Consider the following 19,401-nt stretch of genomic DNA (forward strand, 5'->3'; position numbering starts at 1 on the left):
AACTAGATCAACATGCTAACTAATCCAAGTGTTAGCTACAACTAACACAGTTAATTCTAATTAGAGCAACTAATTCAAGCGTTAGCTACAGCTAGCATAAAGTGTAATTCTAACTAGATCAACATGCTAACTAATCCAAGCTTTACCTACAGATAAAATACTGTCTAATTCTAATTTGAGCAACAAACCAACTAATCCAAGCTTTAGCTACAGCTAAAATACAGTCCAATTCTAATTTGAGCAACTAACTAATCCAAGCATTAGCTACAGCTAGCACACAGTCTAATTCTAACTAGATCAACATGCTAACTAATCCCAGAATTAGCTACAGCTAAAATAGACCAATTCTAACTAGGTCAGCAAGCTAACTAATCCCAAGTGTTAGCTATAGCTAGCATACAGTGGCTAAAATATGATTTGATTCTGATCAGATTAGCAAGCTAACAACTAATACAACTCTTAGCCACAGCTAGCATGCAGTTTAATTCTGATTACAATGACAAGATGATGACTAATCTGAGCGTTAGCTAAAGCTAACACAAAACTATTTTGGATTGGTAGCTATTAACTTTGGTCGTGTCTCAGTGCAAATTAGCCGTTTTATTTCTTGAACTAAGATTGCTAGTTACAGCTAGCTGCTGCTGCTATTTATGCTAAAAAACAACCACATAAATCTATGTTGTGCAAAACTGATGGTGTAAAAGTTTATAAAATAGTGTTTGCATGAACTGCTGTGACTTTTTTTTATAGATTGGAACCGTTTTCAGATGTGAGATGGTGTATTTTTTATGCTTGGACTAGCCGATAGCTTGTCCATCTGGTCAGAAATAAACTCTGAAGCTGTTCAAAGGGTTATCTACAACAGGTGAGACACTGATTGTTCCGAATGGAAAACTTCCCTTCAAAATATCTGAACTATGCATTTAAAAAGGTATTTAAAGAATATGTCTTTAAAAAATGACTAACTACTAAAAATATTAGTAAAGCTTAAAGTTGTTCTCCAGATGATTTTCCTAACTTACATCTTATCTTGGGTAAAAAAAAAAAAAAACGTCTAGAATTAAAAACACAAAAACTTAAAAGTTTTCAGTCATTTCCTGTTTCTTTCACAGTGGATTCCCAGAGTTTAATCTGAGAGAAAAGACGGCATCGTGGGAGAAGATTTGTCTTCTGCTAGCTGAAGCTTTAGGCCACCTCTGATGGATCCCAGCAGAAGTTGTGTCCACAGTCCAAAGCCGACAGCCTGTCCATGTCTGTGTCGCTCAGAGTGAAATCAAAGATTTCTGCGTTCTTCTCAATTCTGTCTGGATCGGATGATTTGGGGAGCACAGGAACGCCCTGCTGCGCCGCCCATCGCAACAAAACCTGGATGGGAACAATCTCTATTAACGTCTTTAAAGCGCTAGCTTAAAAAGAATTCCCCACTGTCAGAGGAGGTAATCCTACCTGTGCAGGTGTACGTTTGCAGTCGTTTGCCACCTCGTTGATTAGAGGGTCAGTGAGCAGCTCTCCTTTTCCTAAGGAGGAGTACGCCTGAAAGCACACTCCATACTCCTTACATAAACTCCTCAGCTCTGGCTGGCAGAGTTGTGGGTGAAACTCTACCTGGAGGAAAAGAAAAGCCCATTCACAAATAAATCCTACATAAGATGTGTGCTTCAGGTTATGCGCTCTCCTTTCCTATATTTTACCTGCAGAACAGCAGGAGGAACTTTGCAGCTTTGCATCAGCTCTCTCATGTGAGCCGGTGTGTAGTTGGACACTCCGATGGACCTCAGCTTCCCCTGACCGTGCAGCTCCTCCAGTGCGACCCAACTCTGAGCTCGGTTACCTGGAATCCAAGGTCAGTTCGAGTGAATCGTCATCGTTTTACTAAAGAGCCGCTTCTTTAATGTGGAGAATAAATTAACCCCTTTTTCATTTAGTAGAATGATCTCGACTGCCAAACGTAAGCCACGATCCTAGGCCTGTCACGATAACAAATTTTGCTGGGCGATTAATTGTCTCAGAAATTATTGCGATAAATGATAATATTTGTAATTATTGTCAAATTTAAGAAGAAATGTTTAATTTGTTTTGCATGTAGTACCTTTTTTTGACCACCGATGGCAATATAAGACTGTTTAGACTGAAGGATGGATACAGGTCTCTTTAAGAAAAATGGGAGGGAGGCCCCTTGACGTGACATGGGCTGTCTCTCTTCGGTTTTCAAAATGGCGGACGCTCGGTGTGGTTTTAGCTCTTTAGTATAGCATTTTTCACACAAAGCTTTTAATAAAAATAAAAAATAAAATCAGTAAACAAGTTCTCAGCTTCTTTTTGCAGAGAAAAACTTTTAACACAAAGGCACGAGTTTCAACAGTTTTTTTTTTTTTTTTTACAAAGGTTGGCCTGTTAGCTTAGCTCGTAGCTTAGCTTCTCGGCTTAGCTGCTTTTAACGATACAAAAACACGATTTTAGATGGTTAAAACAGATTTTAAAGAGAAAGGGAGGGGCCAGTGAAGAGCACCGAGGTTGAGCTTTTTGTCATCCAGTGTCTTCAGTAGAGACACGAAGAAATGATAAAGCTAATAAATGAATATGAGGTCGACAATTTTCATTTATCACGCGATTAATTGATTTATTGTTTATCGTGACAGGCCTACACGATCCGATGTAGAACCAGCAGTAAAACTAAAAGTTGGTTTCTTTAAAACTGACTATAAAACAAACCAAATATTCAAAAGGATTAACCAGCAAGTGTCTGCACTCTAAAAGGGATTTTTAAACATAACATTCGCTCAGCAAATCCTTCTTTTTGTCAGTTTTACAGGTAACATGAAAAATGGTTCAACAAAAACTCTTACAGACTAATAATACTTGACATGAACTACTTTAAAGACACTAATTCGACATTTTAGTGGCTGAAAGTCAATTCAATTTCAATCCAGTTTTTTCATATAGCGCCATATCACAACAAAGTTGACTCAGGGCACTTTACACATACATAGAAATGCCAATTAGTGAAGTTCTCTATCTAAGGAAGCCAGCAGACATGTTGAATCTTCATTTTGTCGCAGCCTCCCATCATGCGCAAGCACAATGGCAACAGTGGAAAGGAAAACCTTCATTTTTAAAGGAAGAAACCTCCAAGCAGAACCAAGCACAGGACAAGCAGCCATCTGCTTTGACCGTCATCTTCAGCACATACCGAGTGTGAAAATATTGCAAGCGATTGTGCTTTACTGTTATTTTCTAAGGTTACATCTCTGTCATCTTCCTGGCATGAAAGGAGGCTGACAAGATGCATTCCATTAAGGACTGCTATGACTTTAAGTCCAAATACTTATTAAATGGTGATGCTTCCAAGGTAAATGGTGATGCAAGTTGCCCTCTACCTGGGTTGCGTTGGTCGGTGACTGGCAGTCCTTGTGTACCAGGCCAGTGGATAAGATAGAGATCAATGTAACCCAAGTTCAGCTGAGACAAACTGTGGAGGGCGCCTTCCATGGCCTTCTCACCCTGATCCTTAGGGCCCAGCTTACTGTGTTAAAACAGAGAGAAGTCTGTTGAGAGATTTGTTAATCTGTGCAACTTCTGTTTTACTTAAAAGTCAATATTAGATATAGCGCCTCAGTTAAAATCACCTTGTTATGAATACATCCTCCCTGGTCAAGCCGTGTTTGGGTAGGAGTTCTCGCAAGGCTTTACCCAAGTCCACTTCATTGCGGTAGACAGCTGCACTGTCAAAAGCCCTGTATCCAGCAGCCAGAGCAGCATCCACCGCCTGAAATACTTCCTCAGGTCCACACAGCTTGTAGGTCCCCAAACCCAGGACGGGCATCTGATGTCCTGTGTTTAGGACAACTGACGGGAACGAAGACATCGGTCAAAACTGAACTACCTGGTCTGCCCAACTCTGTCAAACAGAAAAAAACATTTGAGTCTTTTTTTTTATCATGACCGAAGCAAAAATATCAATTTAATTTTATGTATTTCTTCATGTTAGTCACGTTGAGACACGCTTGTCTTAGTCTCTCAAGATACAAAGTTCAAATGACACGCTTAAACCCACAACTTTACATGCCAGAGTTGTAGTCCAAGATTAAAAATGTCAACGTTACGTCATTTTAGTCAAACTTTGTGCACGTTACGTGCGATCTTATGCAATATTGCAAGATCTTGAGTGATCTGTTAGCACTTGAAGTATGAGCTGAGGATGACTCCCAGCTACTACCACACCAAGTTTTAGCATATCTGGAAAAAAATGTAGCCGAGTTATAGCCAGTTTTATGTTGGTCAAAGTTGATTAGAGCTCACCTTGAATTGAGGTGATTCCAAAAGTTAGTTAGTTGTAAATGTACATCCAAGTTTAACCAAAATCTTAAGATGTATGCGAGATATTTTTCTAACACAACAGACAACCGAGCACACACATGGTAGCATACAATAACCCATGCTAAAGTAAAGTACAAGTTGATGTTAGCATACAATAAACAGATACACAGCTGCTACGCAGTAATTTACACTAAAGCTTGAAAACTGTATATAACAAACCTTAGTTTCAGAATAAATATCCGTAATTTACTTTTCCGACCTTCTAGGACACGCCTGTTAAACAATTAAAAAAACTTCAATTAATAAACCTTTTTTTTTTTTCTTTAAAAACTGATATTTTAAAAGCAAAAACGTAGAAAAAGTCACACCAATGTTGTTGCTGGACAACCTAGCCTGTACTGACGGCTGACGGTCACGTGACAGAGTTTGGGCGGGTTTTTTTTTGCCGTCACCATAGCGACATCAGCCCCGGCGACGCTGATTGGAAAACAAATTAGCCAATCAAAGCAGCTCAAGTAGCACGGAGGCGGGATTAGTGGGTACAGAACGAATCCCGAGGCACCTTGAGAGTTTGATTGACAGTTAGGGTTTTAACCGTTGAAGTCCTGCGGGAGGTTGAAACGAGTGGACGACGAAAATTTGTGGTCGCCATTTTTCTGTGAACATTACGGTAATTTTAGGACCGGGAGAAATAACAGTACAGTATATTTTGCTTTGCGCCGGTTGGTTTGAAAAATATTGTATCTAGTTGGTATTCATAAAAGATAAATTAAATCGTAAATCATTTTAAAATTTGCTACAGGTCAGCCATGCCACTGCAGCCCTTCTCCTTCCCCGTCCCAGAAACCCGTTTTTTAAAGGCCGGTAGTTTCATCTACAAATTCAAGATTAGAGGAGGAATCATCTGCAGGCAAGACAGCATTTACAACTTTTAACTAATCTTTGAGAGTTCACTTTAAGTATTCAATTTCCAAGTATCATTTCTTTAAGCACTGAAGAAAACACCAACACATAATCTGTAAATAGTTAATTATAAATTTCTCAAGGAAACTTTTTAAGCTACCTCTTTTTTTTTTTTTTTTAAATCCAAGTCACATTTCTCCACATAGATTTGATGAAGTAAAAAATGTGTAAAATATTCCCCAATCGTGAATACAACCCCGATCGCTGAAGAATGTTTTGCTGAAAGCTGCTGAAAATGGTTAATTGCTAAACTGTTAACGAGTTGAACAGCTAAACAGGAATGAGCAGAAAGATCATAATTACAAATAAACTGAAATTAGCAGAACAATTAGCTGGAAAACGCCATCTTAAAAAGCTAAATTTAGCGGAAAGAAGCCGAAAGGATCATTAAAACTTGAAATTATTATAAATAAAGTGTTACCGTCATTGTGGTATATCATACATTATGATGAAATTAATTAATTCAACCTTTATTTATACAGGTTAGTCTCATTCTCTTAATTTATTTCTCTTCATTTAACCCATCACACCTGAGATACACCCAGGTGGTGCAGTGGGCAGTTATGCAAGTGCCCGGGGAGCAGTGAGGGCGTCTTGCTCAAGGGCACCACATCATGTAGGCATGCATGACTGGGAGTTGAATGTGCGACTTTCTGGTCCCAAGTCGGCTGCTCTATCAAGTCTACACCATCTCGGCCCTTGAGCTTACAGGCGGTCTCCAGTCCAAGTCCTGACCCTGCTCAGCTTCAGAAATCAGGCGAGACACGGGCGTGTTCAGAGTGGTATGGCCGTAAACGGCTGTAAAATGAGTGTAAAAGTTCAAAATGAGTTTCAAATACTTGCAGAAAGCTTCCTTCATTTTCAGTGGGAAAACCATGGCCGACAAAGCTAAGTAGGCTAAAGGCTAAGATGCAAAAATACGAGGAATGTCCTGAGCGAGCTGAACGTTTTGGTACGTTGAAATGGTAGAAACATTGAGTTGCGTATGAAAGAAAAACGGATCTCGTTGGTGAGAATAATTTATAAACATTTACACAAATTACAGAAACAAGCTTTCGCAATTAGCATTTAATCAACCAATCTCACACAATGCGTTTGTATATATTCAAACTGGACTTGATCTTTAAAGACTATCGGTTTTTCTCATACTCGTTGATTTATTTATTTATTTTTGACCCTCAGAGCCAAATTTGTCATAGCTTTTTATATTAAACAGCTAAAGCTTTTGTTTAACAATGCCAAGGGACATTTAGTAACGATCTAATCAGTACGAAGCTAGAAAACATGTTTTTTTTTTATTCTTATTATATAAAATTTAAATAATAAACGTGACGTGTTGGACATGTTTCATCAGTGGAGAGGAAGTTTTGAAAGGAAAATGCTTCAATCAAGAGATGGAGGTAATAGTAATGCTGTCCTGCAGCCATGTTTGTTTTTGTTACATTAAATGTTTCATTAATTCTTTATGACTTTTTTACTTCTCGTTTTCTTTCAGGACATTATCAGAACAGTTCTTGGTAATCTGGACCACCTGGAGCCCTTTTCCACCACTCACTACGTTGTTTTTCCTTGTATCTTTCACCCGTCATCCATCCTAATCATCGCTGCGCTACCTTTTCTATTCATCACTCGTACGTTTGGTTTTATACGTGTGTTTTGTCTAGAAAACTGTTTGAAATAGTATAAAATGTGCTGATAAATGCTCACGTTCAGAGGTAGACGTTTGTAGCTGTTAACTCCAACAAACCAGACAAGAAGTGCTGGAGAAAAGTGCACAAACACAGAGTGAAGAGGCCGAGACTCTACCCATTCGTTATCATCCTCTACGTGGAGAAGAACACGCACAAAGGTGAGGACAAAAACAATGAAAGCGCTGTAAAACCACTGAAAATGTGACAAGTCACTTTACGGGAGATTCCTTTTTATGTTTATTTCTACAAAGAGAAAGGTGGCTTCTTTAAAAAAAACTATAATGTTATTCTGATTACCAAAACTTGTACATTTATATTTCTTTATAGCTTTTTTTTTTTTAAACCAGTAGAGAAGCTTCAAAGTAAAACTAGAGAAATTGCATTTCCTGCAAAAATGCAGTATGAATGCTTATTGCAGATGAACTTGCTGAAAAACAGCTGAAATTAGCTTAAAAAACATGAAGAAATGAAAGAACAAGCCTAAATTAGCAGAAGAAAGAATGAACACATTTGTTGAATTAGGTTTCAATAACCAGAAATGGGCACAAAAAGTAGCTAAAAAAGGCTGAAATTAGAAAAAAACAACAACTGAAAAGTAGTTGAAAATGCAGAAAGAAGCTTAAGCTACCAGAAGGAAGTGGAATAAGCTGAAAAAAGCTAAAAAAAAAAAAAAAGTGAAGTTAGCTGAAAAAACTAAAATTAGCATGAAAACATCTAAATAGTAGCTGAATGATCAGAAAAAGCTGAAACAGAAAAAAGTTGAAAGGAGCCATAAAAAGCTGAAATTAGCTTAAGAAGTTAATTAGGCTGAAAGTAGCAAAAAATACCATAAAAAAACTTGAATTTATCTGAAAACAGCTGAAATTAGCTAAAAAAAATGTAGCTAAGGTAGAACAAGCTTAAGCAGAAGAAAGCAGAAAGAACATAAATTTGCCCAATTACAGTGAAAGAAGCAGAAATGAGCACAAAATAATGGAAATTATCTGAAAAAAGCTGAAAGGAGCAAAAAAAAAAATGCTGAAACTTAGATAAAAAGGCAGAAAGAAGCTGAAATTACCAGAAGGAAGTGGAAAGAGCTGATTTTTTTTCTGGATGAGACTGAAAAAAGTTTAAATGCATGCAAAACGTGGAATTGGCTGAAAAAGCTAAAATTAGCACAAAAACAGTTAAATAGTAGCTGAATTTGCAGAAAAAGCTGAAACTTGCAGAAATCAAGTGAAAGGGGCATAAGAAGCTGAAATTAGCAGGAAGAAGTTAGAAGAAGCACAAAAATGTTGTAGTTAGCAGAAAGAGTCTGAAAGGAGCACAAACAGCTGAAAGTAGCTGGAAAAAATTGTTAAATTTGCACAAGGAAGCTGAAAGAAGCTGAGCCAGAACAAAATGTGAAAGCAGCAGTAAAAGGTTGGAAACAGCTAAAGATTTGAAGAATGTAAAATGAGCTCAATTCATTATCTATGAAAAAAAAAATGGCAGAAAAGGCTAAATATTTCAAAAAGCTAAAGTTGCACCAATAACAAAAGTCGTAGCAGGATTGTCCTGAAAGAGCCGAACGTTTTGATTTATGATTTGGTGAAATAGCTGAAAAACTGCGGGACGAGAATCACATGGAAAAATGTACTGAAGAAAAATGGATCTCAACAGAGTGAATGTTTCATAAACATTCACACGAGTGTTTCTGTGGTGAAGAGCAGGTTCTGTGGATGTTCTGGGACACAAACATCTAACAAAGTTTTTCATCTTGTTTCAGGGAAGCATCCAGAGGAGGTGAGTTATTTTTATGTTGTTCACATTAAACAACTGGAGTGTTACTATTGGCTTGTATTCAGTTCATATAAACACATTTTTATTTTTAGTTATATTGTACCATATATAATATACTGTATTATATTGCACCATGAATGAAAACATCAACGCTGCAGATTTGGAACGTGTGTTCTTTTGTCCCGTTTCGTATCAAATATAATAAAACACAATCTTATATGCATCTTATGACATAAGTAAGTGTATTAGTGTTACAAATATACAAAGCAGAGCTTTATAAAATGTCTTTATTGTACGTTTTTATGGAAAAGGAGGGAATGCCACCCATCTCCAGAGTTTCTGATGAGCCTCGACCAAAGCGCCGTTGCAGAGACTCGCCACTAGAGGAGGCCGTCTTAAAGGAGTTAACCGACTGTATGGAAGGTGAAAACAACAGACATGTAACCAGGTGAATGTAACATTTACTGAAATTAATCTGAAGCTATCGGTTGTATTCATGAATAGGAGTATTTCAGCTAAAATGTTTTACATTAAACTTAAACCCAACTGTTGTTAAACATCAAACATTGAATAACATGAATGGAAATTAAGATTTCATAATTTGTCAAGTGTATCTTTCTTTGGATGGACCCATTGAAAATATCAGTTTGTGACAGAGTTCCATCCATCCATTCGTCAATCAATCCATCCATCAATCAATCCATCCATCAATCAATCCATCCATCCGTCAGTCAAGCCATCCATCTGACAATCCATCCATTTATCCATTCATCAATTTATCCATCTGTCAATCAATCAATCCATACATCTGTCAATCCATCCTTCAATCCATCCATACATCCGTCAATAAATCCAACCATTTGTCCATCCATCAATCAATCCATCGTCCAGCTGTCCATCAGTCCATCCATCCTTTTGTCTATCCATCCATCCATCCGTCTATCCATTGTTCATCTGTCAATCAAGCCATCCATCCATCCATCCGTTTGTCTATTCGTCAATCAATCCATTTCCCTATCCATCCATCAATCTATCAGTCTGTCCATCCGTCAATCAATCCATCCATCTGTCCTGCCATCCGGCAATCAATCGATCCATCCTTCAATCAATCCATTCATCTGTTTGTCCATCCATCCATTTATTCGTCAATGAATCAGTCCATCAATCAATCCATCCGTACGTCCAACCATCAATCCATCCATCTTTCTATCCATCCAACCATCCAGCCAACCATCACAGGCACAGACATCTTTTTCCAAAGTAACCCAACATTTTCAAGACATTCCCCAGCCAGCCAAGAGACATAGTCACTCCAGTGCGTTCTGGGTCTTCCAGGGGGTCTCCTCCCAGTTGGACATGTTTGTAGCACCTCCCTAGGAGGCGTCCAGGAGGTATCCTAGCTAGATTTCCGAACCATGTCAATGGGTTTCTTTTGATGTGGAGGAACAGCGGCTTTACTTCAAGAGCCCAGCTACCTTACAATAAATAAATAAATTCAACTGCTTGTATCCACAGTCTTGTTCTTTCAGTCACCATCCAGAGTTTGTGACCATAGGTGAGGGTAGGAACGTAGGCAGACACCGACACTGGTAAACAGAGAGCTTCCTCTTACAGCTCAGCTCTCTCTTCACCACAGCTGACCGGCACAGAGTACACAACACTGTGGAAGCTGCACCAATCTGTCTGTCCATCTCCATTCTTCCCTCACTCGTGAACAAAACCTTGCGATGCTTGAACTGCTCCACTTGAGGCACGACCTCATAAAATCATTTATTTCTGTTTACCACTTAATTCTGAAATCTCTAGCCCTTTAATGATGGAGGTTGTCACTGTTTTACTGTGACCCATGGTGCGGAGATGAATCTGAGCCTTACGCCCTTGAATGTTTAGTTCATTAAGAAGTATTTCAGAGCAGAATGTATCTGCTCACTGGATCCAGAAAGGCATACATTTTAATGACCTTAGTTCCATTTAAACTCTTCACTTGTACAGGCAAGATGGGAAGAATACCCTTATGGTGGCCAGCCCCTGTATGACCACAAGTAGAGGAGGTTTTACAGTGTTTTGATGCCTGATCAAACTCGTTCTGATGAGCCTTTTCCTTCTGTCCAATGTGCAAAATACTGGGATGCTTTGGGCTGCAGTGTTTTCAAGTGATGAGCTTATCACGACTCTTAAATGTCCTGTGTTCAGGCAGCCAAAACATAGACCCTTTTCCTTTAGAAAGTCTAGTTTTTCTCTGTGACCTTTTTCCCAATTGCTGACATTGTTCCAATGCATGACTATCCTGTGCACAATACAGACAGGGGAAGGAGTTTAATCTGTTAACGCACATTTCATTTGAGAGAAGGCAGCGTACATTCATCATTAACAGAAACATGGGTGACAAAGCCGTTTCTTTTAAACTGGGACCTTTGAGGTTTTTGCTAGGTCTTGCGATTCCCCTAGCAGGCTGTATATTGTGTTTATCTCCAAAAACTGGATCTGATATAATCCGAATCTGATGTTCAATAAAATCAACAATATCTGGGAAACATGCTCTTTGACCAGTTCTCTCAAAAATCTCATTTGCCTGAAACTTTTGAACCAAGATTCTCATGTTGGCTGGCATGCTTAACTCCTCTAAATACTGCAGTTCCTCCATTGCATTGCAACATTCACGAAGGAACAGTCCGAATGCTTTTAACGCTTTAGCATCTTCACCTTTAATGTTGGGCCAACCCTTGACTTGTTCCATGTAGGCTGCAGTAATATTAAACTCATTGCCAAAGTGTTCTTTGAGGAGTCGCTTGGCCGCAGCAAATCCTCTTTCTGCAGTCATGTGAAGGCAACTGCGTATGAGGTCTCTTGGTTGTCCCCTGGTGTATTGTTCAAGGTAGTACAAGCAGTCTCCTTTACAAGTGGTCTTTGCCTCCACACAATGTTCAAAGGCTTTCATAAAGGAGTTGACCTGTAGAGGATCTCCATCGTAGATGGGAACTTCTCAATGTGGTAGAGACTGGCTTGTCTGCATTTGAACCAGAAGAGCTGTGATGTCATTCTGTTGTGTCAACACACTGTAGAGGTCTCCAGTAGGTTGCTTTTGATTTGATGGAAGCTGAGTGTTTTGAGAGGCAGTATTCGTTTCTGGTAAAGTAACTGAATATTTAGAGCTTTGGACAGCAGGGGGAGCCATTTGTGACACAAAAGTAGTCAAAACGGTGTCACCCACTTGAGCTGGGATACGTCTTTCATAGGCTGCGTTTAGATCTGACACAACCTTTTATCAAACAGCAGTCCAGCATTCTCATGAAGCTTCTGTGAAGTCTTGGTAATAAGTTGTGTGAAATGAGGAAAGTAGGTTTTACCTTGGGTTTAGCACCTTTTCTAACATATGAGTCCATTCCATCAGAGTGCTTAGATGTAATGCTGCCTTTAGTGCTGCCCTCTAGCACTACTAGCTTGCCATTAGCGGCAGCTATTTTGGTTGTTCCCTTTTTTTCTTCAACAGGTATTCCTGCTCCTCCAGGGCACGCTTTTCCTTTAAAGCAGCTGCACAAGCCAAGAGCGCAGCCCTTTCTGCTTCTGCCTTTATTTGTTCAGAAAGTACTGAGTCTGCTTGAGGAGGAATTTGTAATAGAAGAACCCTTTTGACTCCCAGGTCTCCTGGAAAATCTGAATGAAACATTTGAAATGCTGTCATGAGGTTCAATCTGCAGCACCTCCATCAGTTCACCACTGGCAGCCTTGGGTTCAGCTTCATTATTAATTTTACTCTCATTCTGTTTAATATCATCAGGTACTGTGGCTGAGCAACCTTGAGCCTCAGACAACCATTTATGAGTAGCAGCAACAAATTCATGAACATTTTAGCTTGAAACCATACATCATGCTTCTGTGCTTCATCGACAGGCAATAAACCCAACAAAACCTTGTGTACATTGCACGTTTCTTCAGACAAACCCAAAAACCTTTGAAATTCTTCCTTAATGTCATTTACACACTTGTCATTTTTTAACACAGTAATGGTTTGTCTTAATTTTGTAAGCTTATTTAACTTGGGTTTTCCTTTCACCTTCTAAATTATTTTCATCACCAAAGCTTTGGCTGTTCATTTCACCTCTCTTTTTTCAGTCTCCTTCTGAGCCCTTTCCTCTCCACCCACACAGTCATTTTGATCCCACTGATCCACATCAGTTTGTTCCTTTTCTGCCATAATGGCTGGAAGTTTTGTTTATTTATAGAGAGCTCTCTCTCTTTTTTTTATTTTTATTTTTAAAGCAGTCCTGAGCCTGCTAGCAATGCATTGGATTTGAATATGAACCTTTGTGCGCACACATAATTATAATGGCCATTCATAGACATCAGTGCTGACTCACAATGGTGCGATCCATGCAGCTCCAGTTGGCTCCAATTCCAACACCAGCTGACGTCTGGTTCCCCTGCACTCTTGTGGCACCGATTCCAACTCCTTGTTCCCTTTTGTCGTCGTATTCCTTTTACCCGGCGGCTCCAATAGCCTCCTCCGGTGTGGGGTTTACTTCACCACTATGTTGAAACAGCGCAGCAGGATTGGGGGGGGATCTTCTTCCAAATGAGGCAGTTTTCTACCTAATTGTAGCAGCTAAAATCCTATATTTTAGGCTACTGGTTGCTGTTGTTCCTGGTAGGCTTTGGTTTTACGTGCGCTCAATCAAGATTCACTATGCAGATCTTCATTTCGACTTATAAATCATAAAATCATTTATTTCCCTCACAATGTCTTTACATTGCCATTCCATTTAGAAAACAAATGAATCTGCCTTGACTCTAAACCACGCACAGTAGAAACTTGTTTGCCCCTTCTCATTAGCAACACCAGAACAGAATCACACCTGCCCTTAAGTTACCACCTGCTTCTGCTGACATATTCAGTACGCAAAATGAAATACACCCTCTAGTGGAGATAAACAGAAAAACAAGATAAATGGCTCCTACAATTACAATACAGTATACCATACCATACCACTTTATTTATAGAGCACTTAAAACAGCGACAAGGCCAACCAAAGTGCTGTACGGAGTCTTTCCTTCAGTCAGCTCACCCTCTAATCTAGAACGTTACATGTATATGAATGTTTCTGTTCAGTGCCCTGTGATGATTTCTGTTGTGATTTGACGCTATATAAATAAACTGAATTAAATTGAATAGATCATCAACTGGTGGCTCACGGGCCAAACCCATCGCACAGGCTCATTCTGTTCAATCGGCAATGTATAAAAATTATAATAAATCCAACAGAAATCAGCACATCAGTCATTTGGCTTGTACATGATCAGATTCAACTTACACACTGATACACAAGAGCATTTACAGCTGAGCGCACTGCTTTTTTAGCTCAGTAGGATGGTCCTGAAACCATCCTACAAATCAATTCCATCTTAATTTTTCGTTTTTTTAACATCAAACAATGTTAAGGTGTAGCAATAATAAACGGTTTCTTGTTCCTGTTCCTGTTTGTAGCACTTTACACCACTTTACAATGTACTGGTAGCTGTTTTTTATTTTGTTTCGCTTTTATACAATTTATTCTATTTACTTTCATTGTATATGCTTTTTATATGATTGTCAATTGTGCGTACCTCATCTAATAATAATAATAATGAATTTAATTTGTAACGCACTTTTCATTAACAAAAATCTCAAAGTGCTACAGAGTGCAACTAAAATCAATGATAAAATCAACTAAAATCAGTGATACAATCATGTGGAGGCAGAATAGGCTTGCTTAAAAAGAAAAGTCTTTAAGCCTTTTTTAAAGTCAGTCAATGATTGTGGAGCTCTCAGAAAGTCAGGGAGGGAGTTCCAGAGGCGGGGGGCAGCCACACAGATTGCCCGATCTCCCATGGTCCTTAATTTAGTTCGTGGAAGGTGGAGGAGATGACTGTTCTGTGATCATAGGGACCGGGTGGATGAATATGGAGCAAGAAGGTCCTTCAGATAATCTGGTGAATTTCCGTATAAACACTGATGGGTGATGAGAGCAATTTTGTACTGAATTCTGTAGGTGACAGGAAGCCAATGGAGGTTATGGAGAATGGGTGTAATATGTTCAAATTTACGAGCTCTCAATAAAATGATTTGTTTTGAATATATTGAAGCTTCTGAAGGTTTTTGCTGGGTATTCCAGTAAACAGGGAGTTGCAGTAGTCGAGCCTGGATCTCATCTGTGTTCTTTGTTTAAAACAGGTCTCTCTTGAAAATGAGTCCTCAATGAGACTAACCTGTATAAATAAAGGTTGAATGAATGGGTGACTTCATATCATCCAAACCTTTACATGTGTCAAACTCGAGGCCCGAGGGTCAAATTTGGCACTTGTAAACATTTTATCTGGCCCCTAAGAAGATGTTTGAGATGCAAGGTATTTTTTTTTATCACCTCTCATTTTGCTTAAAAAACAAGCATACTTAATTTAGTGCAGACTTCTCAACACAGTTGGCCGACTTTGAAGCCCAAATGTATTTATTTTTTCAGTAATCTTTAATTTTGATGTGTAAGGAGCAACAGAGAACGTCAAATGAGACTCTTCAAACTCTTGATGAGGAACTTTCCACCAAAATGATGTCTTTTTTTTTTTTACTTGAGTTAATGTATTGATTGAAACTTAGTTTGAACCAAGTTTTTAATGTTGGACCCCGTTTGTAACTGAGTTTGACAACCCTGCATCTCGTCATTATTGGCTTCGTCTTGGATTGCAATGAGGTGTAATGTGCTGACAAAAACATGGGTGTGTAAAGCTGACATTATCTGTTTCCTATCTTTCATTTTAATGTCAACACATTGTGTTTCTGCATCAATCAGCTGCTTGTACAGATTAACAGCATCGTTCAGTTTCTGTCCAAACGCTCACATGTTCATTGATGAACATTTTGTTTTACACACAAACACGCTTCAGCGACTCTTGCTGTCATGAAAGAGAAGATTGCTTTATTTCTTTTCCAAAAGGGAAATTTGCAAGAAATCATACAAGAGGCAAACGGGCGCCACCTCAATCACTCCGACTGTCAGCTCACCGGGGCGTAAATGATTATTTCAAACGTGCACTCACGCATAAACAAGCTACTTCAGTTTGCGCTGAACTTATGTAAACTGGAGCTTCTCCTTTTCCTACCTGCACACGCCCAGAGGCACAAACTGTGTAAACATCCGAACAAACGGCACGGCCTGCAGCGATAGTAGCATTTAACAGGAAACTATTCCTTAATATTCAGTGATGCTACACAGAAAAAACCCAAAGGTTCAAGTTCAGACAACGGTTACAATATAACACACACACACACACAGTCAAGTCTGTTTCCAGAAGCTTCCTGCTTCATCGCTGATGTGTGTCTACATGAAGCCCTGGAGCCACGGATGATTCACTTTTATGTTTAACCTGCTTGAAAGATTGGAACTGAAAAGGATGAGTTCTAGAGACCATTCTGGGGTTTTCTGCTTTTTAATGCGTTAGGAGTGCCTTTTAATGATTTACTGTTTGGCAATGAGGGGTGTCAGTGGTCATTGCAAGAGAATTGATGACCACTCCACTGGCCAGTTTTGCTTGATGCACATTTTTAATTTCCTCCCAACACGAATGAAGGCAAAAGCCTACTTCTTTCAGCTTTTCCCTCTTCAGGGGTCTCCACAGCGAGTCATCCTCCTCCTTCTCACTCTGTCCTCACTCCAACTACCTCCATGTCCTCTCTAACTGCATCCATATATCTCCTCTGTCTTTTTCCTGGCAGCTGCATTTCTAACGTCTTTTTACCAATATTCCCACTGTCCCTCCTCTGGACATGTCCAAACCATCTCAGTCTGGTCTCTCTAACTTTATCTCCCAGTTGTTCAACCTGTGCTGCACCTCTGATGATCTCATTCCTAATCTTATTCATTCTTGTCACTTCCAAGGAGAACCTCAACATCTTCATTTCTGCAACACTCCAGTTCTTTCTCCTGTCTTTGTTGTCAATGCCACTGTCTCCAAACCATACAACATAGCTGGTCTCACAACTGTCTTGCAAACTTTTCCTTTGACCTTGAATGAAGGCTAATGCAAAAAAAGCTAAACTTGACACAAAAACAAAACCCTAACTCAATACCATGCAAAACCGAACAGGAACCAATGCAAAAACCCAACGCAAAATGATTTAAAACCTAACATGAAAGAAGGCAAAAACCTAACAAGAAGGATTGCAAATACACAACTCTAAATAATTCAAAACCTAACGTTTAAATAATATACATATTTCTAGTCCTCCTGAAAAAGAATCATCTGTCTAAATCCCATGATCTCAACATTAGGATGCAAGGTCTCAGGAGGATTCATAATATATCCATCCCTCCCTCCACCTACTGAAATACCCCATGGTGTTCCTAGACCGGAGAATATACACAGTCCCTCCACTGAGGTTAGGGTTAAAACGTAGACAGATCAGTAAATCAAGAGCTTTGTTTTTGAGTCACGTCTTTCTTCACCGTGACCAACTGACACAACACGCTCAATACTGAGGACAAGGCTCTGAGCCGGCAGTTCACCTCTCACTCCATCTTACCATCACCCAAGACCACAAGATAAACAAACTCCTTCACCTGAGGGCTAACTTTATTCCTCGTTCTTGCAAATTAAAGATCTGTTTACTGTGCCTTTGTTTCTGGAAACCATGACAGTAAAGTTCTGTTCTGTTCTACAGCAAAGTGGATTTGGACTATGAGTGCACAGAGGAAGAGGTCAATGAAGATCCAACGCTTGTTGATGAGGTGATGCTTTTAACTGATTTGTCATGTTTTTTCTGCTTCAGACCAAAGAGTCAAGCTTAGTATTATTTCGATTTATCTTCTTCTGATTATCCTTCATCCTGTTTCCATCTCATTTCATTTCCTTTTTAATGCGTTTATTAATAGGTTTACACTCGTTGCATTGCCATCTTTCTTGCAGCCCTCAGGCTAGCATTAGCACAGAAAGGCAGGATAACAAGGGTGATTATGGGTAATAATGGCATGACATCAGATTGTACGAGTTAAAGTTTAGTTGTGTGTACGTGAGTGTGTGAGTGTTTCTGCTGATGTGCTTCAGTCTGATTAGCAACTAAGTCCACAAATTACCCTCCTCCGCTCCGTCACGTCCGTGGACTTTCATTTAATCTCATCCTGTGTTCGTACACTTTGTCCGCTCAGATTGATTTCCACCTTTTCAATCTCGAGATTTTTTTATAATAGCATTTGTAGAAAATGGTAAAAATGACGCAAACTGTGAGTTTTTATTTACTAAGGAGGACAAACGAGGACAAATCTGACAGTTTTTAAATGGAGTAAGTTTGAATGTGTTCAGAATAAAGTGTGTCGCAAACAAGTTCAAGAGAAAATATTGAACACTTTTATAACTTCCTATTTGCGCAGCCTACTACAGCCTCATAGCAGCTTCATTTATACTCAGTTACAAAAATGGATTCACATTTTCTTTTAGTCTATATAGTTTTAGTTTATTAACGCTGATCTCTTACTGAGATAACTACTACTATCTACTGGTGGTGCTATGCAAAGATTTTAAACCACCCATACGTTCTTTGTATTTTCATTTTTCAAAGGAAGCAAATGTTCACACAAATTTTCCATCAAGATCAACACATTTTTTTCATTTTTTTAAAATCTGTTTCTTTTTATCCAATAACCTGGACATTTTCAGAATAATGAAAATCCATACATTCTCTTCCGCTTATCCGGGGTCGGGTCGCGGGTGTAGCAGCCTAAGTAGGGAGGCCCAGACTTCTCTATCGATCTCACGCTCCATTTTTACCTCATTCGCGAACAAGACCCCGAGATACTTAAATCCCTCCACTTGGGGCAGGACCTCCTCCCCGACCTGGAGAGGGCACTCTACCCTTTTCTGGCTCAAGACCATGACCTCGGATTTGGAGGAACTGATCCTCATCCCGGCCGCGTCACACTCAGCTGCAAACCGCTCCAGCGAAAGCTGTAGATCACAATCTGATGAAGCCAACAGGACCACATCATCTGCAAAAAGCAGAGACGCAATCCTAAGGCCACCAAAACGGATCCCCTCAACACCTTGGCTGCGCCTAGAAATTCTGTCCATAAAAGTTATGAACAGAATCGTTGACAAAGGGCAACCTTGGCGGAGTTCAACTCTCACTGGGAACAAGCCCGACTTACTGCCGGCAATGCGGACCAGGCTCTGACACCGGTCATACAGGGACCTAACAGCCTGTATCAAAGGGCTTGGTACCCCATACTCCCAGAGTACCCCCCACAGGGCTCCCCGAGGGACGTGGTCAAATGCCTTCTCCAAGTCCACAAAGCACATGTAGACTGGTTGGGCAAACTCCCACGCACCCTCTAGGACCCTGCTGAGGGTGTAGAGCTGGTCCAGTGTTCCACGACCAGGACGAAAACTGCACTGCTCCTCCTGAATCTGAGGTTCGACTATCCAACGGACCCTCCTCTCCAGAACCCCCGAATAGACCTTACCAGGGAGGCTTAAGAGTGTGATCCCCCTGTAGTTGGAGCACACTCTACGGTCCCCCTTTTTGAATAGGGGGACCACCACCCCAGTCTGCCAATCCAGGGGAACTGCCCCCGATGTCCACGTAATATTGCAAAGTCACGTAAGCCAACACAACCCTACAACATCCAGAGCCTTAAGGAACTCCGGG

At 39.8% G+C, this 19,401-nt stretch overlaps 2 protein-coding genes across 2 annotated transcripts in view; one reads left to right on the forward strand and one right to left on the reverse strand.

Moving 5' to 3' along the window:
* Positions 1–1,179: 1,179 nt before the first annotated feature.
* Positions 1,180–3,874, reverse strand: zgc:101765 (uncharacterized protein LOC450036 homolog). The gene is made up of 5 exons (XM_037684022.1): positions 3,627–3,874; positions 3,378–3,523; positions 1,692–1,831; positions 1,447–1,605; positions 1,180–1,365 (listed from the first exon to the last, which is right to left on the reverse strand). The coding sequence occupies exons 1-5, from the start codon at positions 3,863–3,865 to the stop codon at positions 1,186–1,188; spliced, it is 864 nt and encodes a 287-aa protein (XP_037539950.1). The 5' UTR covers positions 3,866–3,874; the 3' UTR covers positions 1,180–1,185.
* A 324-nt stretch (positions 3,875–4,198) lies between these two features.
* The window catches only part of LOC119409388, a 16,224-nt gene continuing 1,021 nt past the window's right edge, over positions 4,199–19,401 (forward strand). The window contains exons 1-8 of the mRNA XM_037676307.1: positions 4,199–4,224; positions 5,120–5,227; positions 6,635–6,680; positions 6,776–6,851; positions 7,031–7,129; positions 8,719–8,735; positions 9,044–9,180; positions 17,422–17,488. Of these exons, the coding sequence (XP_037532235.1) occupies positions 4,199–4,224; positions 5,120–5,227; positions 6,635–6,680; positions 6,776–6,851; positions 7,031–7,129; positions 8,719–8,735; positions 9,044–9,180; positions 17,422–17,488 (576 nt within the window). The remainder of the gene's footprint in view (positions 4,225–5,119; positions 5,228–6,634; positions 6,681–6,775; positions 6,852–7,030; positions 7,130–8,718; positions 8,736–9,043; positions 9,181–17,421; positions 17,489–19,401) is intronic.

The sequence above is a fragment of the Nematolebias whitei genome, chromosome 1 (assembly GCF_014905685.2).
Source record: "Nematolebias whitei isolate Nwh7 chromosome 1, NemWhi1, whole genome shotgun sequence".
Lineage (NCBI taxonomy): Eukaryota > Metazoa > Chordata > Actinopteri > Cyprinodontiformes > Rivulidae > Nematolebias > Nematolebias whitei.